At 41.7% G+C, this 13,405-nt stretch overlaps 1 protein-coding gene across 1 annotated transcript; it reads right to left on the minus strand.

Annotated features, from left to right (window-relative positions):
- Positions 1-1,576: 1,576 nt before the first annotated feature.
- Positions 1,577-12,306, minus strand: LOC124274569. The gene is made up of 5 exons (XM_046709935.1): positions 12,212-12,306; positions 5,755-5,950; positions 4,827-4,951; positions 2,375-2,456; positions 1,577-1,849 (listed from the first exon to the last, which is right to left on the minus strand). Exons 1-5 carry the CDS (start codon positions 12,264-12,266, stop codon positions 1,732-1,734), a joined length of 576 nt encoding a protein of 191 aa, XP_046565891.1. The 5' UTR covers positions 12,267-12,306; the 3' UTR covers positions 1,577-1,731.
- Between the last annotated feature and the right edge of the window lie 1,099 nt (positions 12,307-13,405).

Below are 13,405 nucleotides of genomic sequence, written 5' to 3' on the forward strand. Positions count from 1 at the left end.
TATTATCTTATCAGCCAAAAGATATATCCATCTATGTGGGATTAAACAACACGCTCCAAAACTGTAAAGGTTTTTGGTTATTTTGAGAGAGTTTTTCAACGTTGAATTATTGCAATTAAAATAATAGCCTTCATAATCATGACAATAAAGGGCTTTCTATATTTCCAACTCAACAAAAAACCTAGACTCACTATTGGTATGTATTTTTGAATTCTCTGTGTCAAACTCTGAAAATGTTAATTGCTGTGTAACGATGTAGTTTTGGGAACAATAAGAACATTTTGAAAAAAAGAACGTTAAAAATACAATTATGAGGACCAAATTTCAAATTTGACGCGCCTCTTGATGTGGACGTTGAGGTTCCTGTCAGTGTAGTGGTTGACAATTCCACTTTTGATGTGTCTGGAAACCTCGAACATCATCTCGTATTTAGCCTCGTAGATTTTACTCTCAAAGAATGTAGCTCGATTAGATTTGAATTTTAATTATTTTTTTATGAAATGAAAAAGACCACCTCTTTGCTTTTTGTTCAGAACATGGTATTTACTTTCCGGAGGAGCTTTGCGCACCTAAAACATAACCTAAACCTATGATCTTCGGGTTCTGATAATGTTTCTAAGCTTGTCAGCTCATAGTCGTTGACGTGGGCTTTACCAAAGTGATACACGTCGCACAGCATCATCACTTTGGCTTCTCGTCTTCATCAACCTCACATTTTCTATATATTTGAAATAACGTATACACAATGCCTTTTTGAAAAGTGAGTAAGAGAGTTTAGTTTTACGCCGCAATATTCCAGCTATATGGTGGCGGTCTGTAAATAATCGAGTCAGCACCAGACAACCCAGTAATCAACATCATGAGCATCGATCTGCGCAATTGGGAACCGATGACATGTGTCAACCAAGTCAGCGAGCCTGACAACCCGATCCTGGTAGTCGCCTCTTACAACAAGCATAGTCGCCTTTTGTGGCAAGCATAGGTTGCTGAAGACCTATTCTAATGAATTTACCAGCTGAATGTAGAGAAACCCTCAGATGACAAACTACATCCTGGCAACAAAAATTCGTTGTACTAGATGTAAAGAGCAATAATGACTTTTTATTTCCCCCATTTATCATAATTATCTTAAAGATAGATTATACCGACATTCAGAATCAGTCTTTTCAGGGACTGCTTCTTCATAAACTCACCTTACAAGCAAAGACAGCTAATGTCTTGGAACAGTGGCGCTAACACGTGATATGTATATGTTGTGCCATTTGCGGCTAAGAGGGCAGGCGATACTTATCTTTGAATTCTGACTTTAAAAAGATGTGACGCGAACCAGACTGCCTTTATTAAACATAAATTTAGTAAATAGCAACAGGTACAAGCAAGATACAATAGCAGTACCTTTTGAAAGAAATGTAGGTATGCAGATTCATAAAATTTCATGCAGGTCTAACGTTGTCAACAGTGGTCTGTAATCCCCGCTATGTTTCTAACACCCCACCCCAAACCAAATTCATAAACATAATAATTTAGAAAAATTATTAAAATGAAAGTCGGTGCATGATATGAAAAGTCAAAAGGGTTTATTCCACGGACTTTTTTATTTTCGTTTTCAAGTGAGTGCACATCTCACATCAGGCAACATCTAAGGACTGTATGGTCGGTCCATTGTGAATGTTAGTGACACCTTGGAATTTGTTAGCCATTCTTCTATACAGAGAGTTTCGTGAACTGAATCTAGCAAGAAACTTCGCTTTCATCCAAGACTGTGACAGCCAGGCGACCCAAGAGCTTGGCTTCTTCTGCTGAGCAATCAGGTACCTCTGCCACACGTTTTCTGATGCAAGTCGGCACACTAATAAAGAGACAAAACGTTCTGGATTACGGTAACTGAAAGAGAAGCAAGAAAGAAAAAGAAAGAAAGAAAAAGTGAGAAAGTGTGTGTATCAGGGAGAGAGAGAGAGAGAGAGAGAGAGAGAGAGAGAGAGAGAGAGAGAGAGAGAGCAAGAGAGACACAGAGAGAGAGAGAGAGAGGGAGAGGGAGAGAGAGATTTGCTAAACTATTGGCAGATGGACAGAGTCTGCTAACCACGCAGCACTGTTCCGCGTCGCTTGCAATTGATTTTTCAGTTGAGGCATACCGAATATTTTAACTTCATATAAGCTTGATTAGTGTTGAAAAAACGGCGGAGGACATCAGGATACATATTGTACCTATGAGAGGCATGGAACACGGGTCTTCGACGTGACGAGCGAACGCTCTAACCACTAGGCTATCCCACCACCCATATGTTTCGAAACACATAGAGTGAGAACACAATAACAAGATAATACCGATATCAACATATACACGTAAAAGTATGAGATAAAATATAGTTACCACTGGATATACGGATGAAGGCACCCACGGATCGTTGTCGTGAGGTTCGAGCTTCTCCAGCAGTCTTCCCCCGATACAAATGCTGAAATGGTTGAATACAATTACCGACGAAATGTTGGCGAGTGTTTATCGTATTCACACACATCAAATAGTAAACATGATAACCGGTGAGAATATTTGTTGAGAATATCATCTGCTGAGATCCCTACATAATCAACCCGCAAGCAAACCTACCCGTGTTTAAGTACATACATTCATAGTTTTCATGACAATTATAGTAGCGTTGACACTGTGATTTTACCGACCAGTCAAGCTCCTAAAAGTGCATAAAAACAGCAATAAGCCGTTTCTCGAAAGAGGGGAAAGTTTATATAACCATCACAAACACAATCACACGACACAGAGAAGAGCGATCTACATAACCATTGCCACATAATCTTCCTGGACATCCAAGTAAAGAGATCTACATACTATCCTCTGATGTATACCCTCCACTGACACCCAAGTAAAGAGATCTACATATTACCCTTATGTATACTCTCCAATGACACCCAAATAAAGAGATCTACATATTACCCTCTTATGTATACCCTCCACTGACACCCAAGTAAAGAGATCTACATATTACCCTCTTATGTATACTCTCCAATGACACCAAGTAAAGAGATCTACATATTACCCTCTTATGTATACTCTCCAATGGCACCAAGTAAAGAGATCTACATATTACCCTCTGATGTATACTCTCCAATGACACCAAGTAAAGAGATCTACATACTACCCTCTGATGTATACTCTCCAATGACACCAAGTAAAGAGATCTACATATTACCCTCTTATGTATACTCTCCAATGACGCCCACGTGTATAGAGAGCTCAGTAGCCAGTCTTAAACATGCCGCGACTGAATCTGTAGCAACGTGCACACGCTCTGGGACTCCTTGAAGCCGGTATTTCACAAAATGTTGTTGCTAGGCGCCTTAATGTCAACCAGTCCACCATTAGCCGTCTTGTCAGTCGTCACCAGAAGACAGGGACCGTTGCCGACCGCCCTCGACCAGGGCGACTTCCGGTTACAAAGGCCAGATAAGATCGACAGATGCGACTGGCGCACCTTCGAGTTCGCTTCAGAACGGCAACAGCAAGAGCAGCAGCAACGATTGGTAGCCATGGAAGAAGGATCCACCCATTGACAGTCATTCGACGCCTGAGACAGGCCGGACTGAACTGTCGACGTCCATACCGTGGCCCTGTGCTTCAGCCCCGTCACCGCCAAGCCCGACGTCAATTCGCACGGCAGTATGCGCAACAACAACCACTTTTCTTCCGTAGGCTTGTCTTTTCAGACGAGTCACGGTATTTGTGGATGGAAGAGATCCTGTTTCCAGACGTCGTGGGGATCGTTATGCAGGCCCATGTGTCAGACAGAGATATAGAATTGGTGGTGATAGCGTAATGGTTTGGGGGACCATCTACGCATGTTTCAGGAGTGATCTGACTGCACAGCGTTATGTGGATGAAGTCCTGAGGCCCGTAGTGGTTGCTTTGCTGCGCCGTCACCAACGCCCTCGACGTCCACTACCATTCCAACATGACAACGCCCGTCCTCATGCCGCCAGGGTGACACAAGCATTCATTCAGCAAGCTGGACTTAATGTGATGGACTGGCCAGCGTATTCACCAGATCTCAACCCTACTGAGCATGTGTGGGATGAACTGGGGAGACGTGTTTATCGACGTCAGCCACCGCAAGCCAACGTCGCAGCTCTCACACTGGCCTTGCAGCAAGAATGGAGGAACATTCCCATGGCCTTCATTGCTCGCCTCTGTGACTCATTGCCCCATCGTCTCAATGCCTGCGTCAGGGCGAATGGAGGACAAACAAGATACTGACAGTGTTTAAAGGGGTGACCTTGTTTGACCTTATCTGTTCCACTCGCATTTGCTGATATCCAACTTTTTCAAAACCATAATCATTGCTAATTACCCATGTCATAAACTGAAAATGATTTTACATCTAAACCTTTGTTTTTGTCACTTTATTCCACATCAAAATCAGTTATGCGTTTTCATTGCGGGTCAGTATAATTTTATATCTCGCATGACACCCAAGTAATAGGTCTATGTGACCATTGGCACATAATTTTCCATGACACCCAAGTAAAGAGATCGACGTATATACTAGTACCTCTAATGCATTATCGTGCATGACACCCAAGTAACGAGACCTACAAGACCACTGGCACGTAATCTTCCATGACACCCAAGAGATCTACATGAACACTGAACACGATCAATATGACACCTAAAGAGATTTACATAACCCTCTACACACAAGCTCCCATAAAACCCGTATAGAAAAGTATCTCGAGAATCAGCAAATACACAATCACTCTGTTCATATTATTTTTGTTAAATAGAACTGCTACTATGTACTATATGTGCACCATACCTTGACTGTTCTGGCAAATGAATTCCCATGGCATCTGAGCGCTTTGCATGTCCCTGTATAAGTCGTGGTTCCTACACTCACTGGCAGAGCCAATACAGTTCCGGCTTTCCTCAAGGAGGTTTGACCTTACACAAAAATTCACCAATGCATGAGTACGTGCGTGGGCGTGGGTGCGTGGGTGCGTGGGTGCGAGGGTGCGTGGGTGGTTGTGTGCGTAGATGGGTGGGTGTGTGGGTGCGTGGTTGGGTGCGTGGATGGGCATTGGGTGGAAGGTGAAGGAGTGATAGATTCCATTACATCACATATAATGCATTTACCTGTACACTTTCTAATGTAATATAGAAAGTAAAACATTTTCCGTTAAATACCCCATGTAATATCGGAGGTAACGCATTTACCTTTTCACAGACATGTACTTGTAATGCAGAAGGTAATGAATTTACAGTACAGCACTGTCCGTATATATTTCTGCAACACAGACGTTTAGCTCGTTTATCTAAACTGTCTTCATCAGTTTGGCAAAGTGTCACCGACAGTTAGAATGACCAGGGTTTTCGCCCTTGCATCACTATCGGATCTGTTCGTATACGTTCGCAAAACAGCCTCTAATATGAGCTCAGATTGGAGATGACACATTGATATCGCTTTGTTCACATTTTTGAGAGGTTGAGAGTATGTTATATGTTGACAGGGTGTCTGAAAACAATGTTAAAATCAGAAACGAGTCGGTTAATCAAATGCCTGGTAGCTCCATAACTATAGGGTAAGTGAGTGAGTGGGTGAGTGAGTAAAATTTGGATGGAACGTGACCCACTTATAGATTCCATTGCACTATATAACGCATTTCCCTGTACACTACCAGATGTATACTGAAAGTAATACCTGACATCTCCATAACTATAAGTGACACAACTAATAGATTACTTACTCGCACGGTACAGCAAGTCTCCCATCAACAACGACGTCTTGTGGACCATTCACGGCAAAAATATCACGGAGGTTCTGCACGCAGGGACTGAGCCTTCCCATGCAAGGATCCTCTTCTGCTTGGCCATAGGACACGTTCACCATGTTCTCAGGATTCTGACGACGCTGTGTCTTGTGGCCAGCATTGGGAAACAGAGCTGGAGACAATGAGATAGTAATTTAGTTAAAGAACCACTAAACTTTGTTTTTTGTTACTCTTTTAACCATTACATATGAAAGATTTGTGGTTAGTCTTATGCGGAACACCAAATTTATTCTTTAAAAACTTGTGGTTAATTAATACCGAGCGATTAAAAGTTGCCAAAAAGTCGCTTGCTTCCCTCTCGCCCGCCAACGAAACCACAGACAGGTTACGTAACTCTGTCGCCCGAGCACTGCAGTGACGTCATATGAGGAACGATTTTCAGTTAGTGGTATAGAAAATGTGTAGCACGCTAATCATTTTGATGATTTCTCGACATCAACGACGACATGCCGAATCGTTGCTTTGTCGTCAATTGCTCCTAGGGGTCGGGCGATAGTGTCCCCATGCACAGATTTCCACAGGACCCCGCAGTTCGTGCTAAATGGGTTATGTTTGTGAGTGCGAAGCGAGCGTTGTGGAAGCCTGAAACGATATCTTACTTGTGTTCAGATCGCTTCACGGAAGTTAAAGAATCAAAACTACATACTAGTTGTAGTAAAATATGCATATGATTGATGACCATAAAGATTTTTATGACACAACTTGTAACATAACGATTTCTTCCTCGGAAGTGAGGTTGTGGTCGAAGTAACAATAATATTGTAAGTAGTATTATATTGATACCCACCTCGCTGCCACGAGAAATTGTTATGATATACGCTATGTCATGCAAAATCCTATTGGCTATCAATAAAATACATATTTTATTACCAGTAGAGTAGTTTTGATTTTGTAACTCGGTGAAAACAAACCTAAATACCATTTAGCCTCAGACTGGCGGATGTTCCCGACAGGGCGCCGCCATTTTAAAAATAAAAAATCTGTTAGAATTAATGAGATTATAGTTTGTTTTCACTCAAGTTAGAAAATCAAGACTACTTTCTACTCGTTGTTAAATATGTATTGGAATCATAACCAAACGGATTTTGCATTACACAACTTATAACATAACGATTTCTTCCACGGAAGCGAGGTGGGGGTCGATGTCACAATACTGCGCGATAAATTTCTTGCTACATTCCCATGGTTAATGTCCACTCACCAGTATGTAGATACTAGTCAATGTGCGTCTTTATATTTGGACTTATAATCCTAATTAGTTTATTATCACATTTGTATGCATTTTGAAACTAAATAAAAAAGCAGACGATCTGCTGATACTTATAGTGAATTTATAACAGAACTGTAATATCTAGACATTTTATAGTTTGCCAATGTGAATCATAATTCGCACACACACCCTAGTACATGTTGTCTGTCTCATTACACTTCACGGCGAAAACAATGATTCTGTTGAATGCTACGACAAATGAATAAAAAACAAAATGCAAATATTAAAATTAAAACAGATTAAAGTTATAGGAACAATATCAGGCCATTACCTTGTTCGAGGAATGTATCCATCAATATCCACAAAACTGTTCCAAATGATGTCTTTTAACAGTTTAATATACGAAAAAGTGATAAATCTTTTCAGGTATTGGTGTAAAGTCTCATTGGTCACCCAAGATAGCACACCTGGCAACTAATTGCATAATGTCCGCCTTTCTTTAAAAACAGTAATTTAGTTAGCCAATAATGGGCAATCAATCAATGTATTGCCGGTTAATCCTTTGAAAGAAGGACGTTGTTTTTACGCAGACACCGACACGACAGAGTGTATTCAGTATAGATTAGTAAATCTACATACATAAACACTACCTTTTGACAATTCCGCTGTGTAAGATAAAAGTAATTAATCAATCAGCGTGTTATCGGTTAATCCTTTGATCGATGTTTATAATGTTGAATATTTACTCCAGACACAAGAAATGCCAAATGGGAACCTTTGTCGGGTAATCTAAGCGTGTTACCACTAATTATACCTGTTATAAATTCATTAACTGACCATCAAGTGAATGATGACAAATAACATGTGTAGGTTTATACCACCTAACACGGGTTACAACGAGGGAGTATTAATTGCTGTATTGCATGTGAAAACTTATTGGCCGACACTGTTTTGAGAATACAAACAGATTTTTACATGACATGATTAAATATCGAGGTAAAACAACACAGAAATGGGATCAATTTGATCAGTCATTATACAAATAGGGCCTAACGACACCAATCGATTTTGACAGAATCGTCTATGAAAACAAGTTGTAACTCGGAAACTAGGGCAAGCAGGAGACAAAATTAAATGACAGTAGATTGTGAGAACATATAGCTTTCATTTTCCACAACAATTGTCACGATTTCAGGTTTATACAAGCCTGTAAACACGATAATTTACCCCCCTAAAATGTAGATGAATTCTGCATCGGATCTCAAAGCTATTCCTCATATGACGTCACAGAGGCGCGCAGCTCTGATTGGTTGAAATTTCGTTCGCTGGTGAGAATTGTGCACTGTTGTCAAAAAGGTCGATTTAAGTCAATTAAAGGTCGAAATGAGTAGTTTTAATGACGGGGTTTCATTTATAACGATGCCAGTTAGTGATTTATGTATTTGTACCCCCTAGGGTTTATGTGACCTTTAACACCGATGTTATATACGGTTCGCAGACTTACGCCCCTTACCTACGGAAAGATTCGGTAATCGTGGGATCGAATTGCATATTGACTATATAAGTTCTACTAAAGTTCTACACGGATACAATACCTGTTGCCTGTGTGTATAAAGTTCTCCCTGATGAAAGTAAAGTATTTTTTTTCAAAACTTTGAAGCGAACCTGTCATTGAGAATGCAGTGGGAATAGTTCTGCAATAAACTTATGGTGCAGGCAACCTGCCTACAATAAGAGCGATAAATATGTAGCTTAAATCTATAGACAGTAGTTTGGTATATATACTGAGTCAAAAAAGAAACTTCACTTTCTTTCTTCAGGGCACTTTAAAAGAACAAGAGATGGTAATATGGTTAAATTGATATTATTTCATTGCTGAGATATGTGTGATGTACTCGATACACTGACAGTGCCATAATCAGTTCCATTAGGCTACACCGCCGTTCCAAAACATGGGTATACAGAATGTCAAGTCACAAGAATAAAAATGCGAAATTTCTCAGTTCAATATCGTGTATGGCCGCCCCGCGCATTCACCATTGCCAAACACCGTCTCCTCATCGACTGCCTGATGCCTGTGAACACGTGGTTAGGGATTCTGCGCCATTGCTCTTGCAAGGCAGCGCCAAGTTCTGAGGTTGGTTCCTAAGACCACGAAGCCTTCTCCCAAGTGCATCCCAAACGTGCTCTATTGGATTAAGGTCAGGGGACCTCGATGGTCAGTCCATGACGTTGATTCCAGCGTTTTGAAGGAAATTTCGTGTCAACATCGCGGTATGCGGCCGAGCATTATCATGCTGGAACTGTAGACCTGGGCCATGAGCCGCCATGAAAGGAACGAGTTCAGGGGTGAGCACCTGGTCGCGGTAAGCAGCAGCTGTGAGGTTTCCACAGATGACCAGAAGTCGGGAACGGTTGTTCCCACAGAAAGCACCCCACACCATGCAACTTCCGCCCCCAAATCTGTCGACTTCCTTTACACAACATTGGGCATACCGTTCACGACGTCGTCTCCAGACTCCATGCCTGCCGTCCGAGAATCTGAGGGTAAACCTGGATTCAGCGCTAAAGACGACTCGATTCCAGTCTCTCTGGGTCCATCGGAGGTGACGTTGGGCCCACGGCAGACGTTGACGTTGATGAAACGGCGTCAATATTGGCCCACGATATGGACGTCGAGAATGGAGATTGGCATCCCGCAACCGATTTCGAATGGTCTGTGAGGACAGTCGACCTCAAAGCATCTCAGCCCTGGTTCGTGTAGCCGGCGAAATCTGTCACGTAGGTGACGTAAGACGGTTTTGAGAATACAAACAGATTTTTTACATGACATGATTAAATATCGAGGTAAAACAACACAGAAATGGGATCAATTTGGATCAGTCATTATACAAATAGGGCCTAACGACACCAATCGATTTTGACAGAATCGTCTATGAAAACAAGTTGTAACTCGGAAACTAGGCAAAGCAGGAGACAAAATTAAATGACAGTAGATTGTGAGAACATATAGCTTTCATTTTCCACAACAATTGTCACGATTTCAGGTTTATACAAGCCTGTAAACACGATAATTTACCCTAAAATGTAGATGAATTCCTGCATCGGCTCTCAAAGCTATTCCTCATATGACGTCACAGACATGCGCAGCTCTGATTGGTTGAAATTTCGTTCGCTGGTGAGAAATTGTGCACTGTTGTCAAAAAGGTCGATTTAAGTCAATTAAAGGTCGAAATGAGTAGTTTTTAATGACGGGGTTTCATTTATAACGATGCCAGTTAGTGATTTATGTATTTTTAACACCGATGTTATATACGGTTCGCAGACTTACGCCTCACACCTACGGAAAGATTCGGTGATCGTGGGCTCGAATTGCAGATTGACTATATAAGTTCTACTAAAGTTCTACACGGATACAATACCTGTTGCCTGTGTGTATAAAGTTCTCCCTGATGAAAGTAAAGTATTTTTCAAAACTTTGAAGTGAACCTGTCATTGAGAATGCAAGTGGGAATAGTTCTGCAATAAACTTATGGCGCAGGCGACCTGCCTACAATAAGAGCGATAAATATGTAGCTTAAATCTATAGACAGTAGTTTGGTATATATACTGAGTCAAAAAAGAAACTTCACATTCTTTCTTCAGGGCACTATAAAAGAACAAGAGATGGTAAGATGGTTAAATTGTTATTATTTCATTGCTGAGATCTGTGTGATGTACTCGATACACTGACAGTGCCATAATCACTTCCATTAGGCTACACCGCCGTTCCAAAACATGGGTATACAGAATGTCAAGTCACAAGAATAAAAATGCGAAATATCTCAGTTCAATATCGTGTATGGCTGCCCCGCGCATTCACCACTGCCAAACACCGTCTCCTCATCGACTGCCTGATGCCTGTGAACACGTGGTTGGGGATTCTGCGCCATTGCTCTTGCAAGGCAGCGCCAAGTTCCTGCAAATTCTGAGGTTGGTTCCTAAGACCACGAAGCCTTCTCCCAAGTGCATCCCAAACGTGCTCTATTGCATTAAGGTCAGGGGACCTCGATGGCCAGTCCATGACGTTGATTCCAGCGTTTTGAAGGAAATTTCGTGTCAACATCGCGGTATGCGGCCGAGCATTATCATGCTGGAACTGTAGACCTGGGCCATGAGCCGCCATGAAAGGAATGAGTTCAGGGGTGAGCCCCTGGTCGCGGTAAGCAGCAGCTGTGAGGTTTCCACGGATGACCAGAAGTCGGGAACGGTTGTTCCCACAGAAAGCACCCCACACCATGCAACTTCCGCCCCGAATCTGTCGACTTCCTGTACACAACATTGGGCATACCGTTCACGACGTCGTCTCCAGACTCTATGCCTGCCGTCCGCGAATCTGAGGGTAAACCTGGATTCATCGCTAAAGACGACTCGATTCCAGTCTCTCTGGGTCCATCGGAGGTGACGTTGGGCCCACAGCAGACGTTGACGTTGATGAAACGGCGTCAATATTGGCCCACGATATGGACGTCGAGAATGGAGATTGGCAGCCCGCAACCGATTTCGAATGGTCTGTGAGGACAGTCGACCTCAAAGCATCTCAGCCCTGGTTCGTGTAGCCGGCAGAAATCTGTCACGTAGGTGACGTAAGACGATTTGACGGTCTTCTGCTCGTGACGTCACACGTGGACGACCCGACCTTGGGCGATCAGAAGTGGTGCCAGTTTGTTGTAGACGACCTCGCAAGTCATACACAGTACGACGGCTGCATCCCATTGCTCTTGCGATGTCAATAACTGATCTTCCCGCTTGCAACATGCCAACGGCACGTTCACGTTGCACATTGGACATTTCAAGTACCGTTAGAACTGTGGTTTAAAAGTGTTTTTTCAATTCTTGAGGCCAATGCAAACACGTGCATATGAAGAAAACTTCGATGCGAAGATCACGTGATCGACTGCACGTGCAAAACCTGAGTTGGCACTAACATTTGCACGACGAATGGATGGGTTTGAGTGAGTTTTGCTAACGTTTTTCTAGAGTCGAAAGATAGGGATCCCATTTCGGATACATAGATGTATCATCAGAGAAAAATTATTCATTATTTTTCAAATTACATTTTGTGAAGTTTCTTTTTTGACTCAGTATATATTAAGAAAACAATGAACGTGACAAAACACTCACCAAATGAAAAACATATTGCTGGCAAATACAGAAGGAAGATCACTCGCCCAAACATCGTCAACGACTTGTTCCCAGTGAATAACTGGTATGGCTTAAACATGAAACATATATAACGGATATTACTGGCAGTAATTGTCTCAACCCACGAAGTATATTAGGGAGTAGCCAGTTTACTGAAGCTCACATTATGTTTTCGAAGGTCACCACTTCCGTGGCAGTAAGTGGGCATTTTAACCGTTACCGTTGGGAAACATCCACAAAAATAGGTATTGTGCTGGTAAAGGAGGAACTACAGTCAGGTAATCGTGGGAGGTTATCGCCAATCGTGTATGTGTACTTGAGGACAGCGGATGTACATCCAGACAGTTGTGTGTATACGTATAGACAGAAGTATATGTCTGAGTCTACGTGTTAAGAGGAGACATGTTTGTGTACGTGTAGACAGAGGATGTGTGTTTTATGTAATATATTTGTAAAACCAATTCAAAATAAGAGCCTGTATTGTTTGCCATGAAGGCAGGATGCAGGCTTTGAGTCTCGTGCATATATAATATCGTTTCATGGTCATTTGAGTTAAGTGACTATAATGTTTGGCCAGAGATGATTGCCTCTGAAGGTCAAACTGCACATTCACTGGGAGAGGCCTCAACAGGAAATGTATGCCGACCTATCATTTTGTCATGCATTATTTTGAAAGGATCTTTTAAAAGGGAAACCTAAGAACATTAAAAGCAAGTTCTATTATTTTTTCATAGAGATGACTGCCTGTATAGGTGAAACTGTACGTGAAACGGTATAAGAATCTCTACCGAAACGTCGCCATTGTCAAAATAAATAGTTTATTTAGCCTCGTAGATTTCATATCTTTTAACCACTTCTTTGTGAGTTTGGTTTTTCAGAAGATGACATTCACGTAGGTCAAGAGGTAAACTGAATACTTGTAAATAAGAACCCAAAAATACATTATCCATAAAACGTGTCATGAATGCATGTTAGACCAACTTCTAATATAGTAATTCGATAAATGTAAGAAAGTGATCCTATTTTCCCAAATCATGTATTTATGGTGTGATCAGGTCAAGTGGAGACACATTGTCTGTATGATCCACAAACTGCTGACATCTGCTCATTTAAAAAGTAAGATAGGGATAGTTAAACACAGGTACCCATTCCCTCAAATCCCTAAAATTATCC

The sequence above is a fragment of the Haliotis rubra genome, unplaced genomic scaffold, assembly GCF_003918875.1.
Source record: "Haliotis rubra isolate DU_JTF1 unplaced genomic scaffold, ASM391887v1 Scf192, whole genome shotgun sequence".
Taxonomy (NCBI): domain Eukaryota; kingdom Metazoa; phylum Mollusca; class Gastropoda; order Lepetellida; family Haliotidae; genus Haliotis; species Haliotis rubra.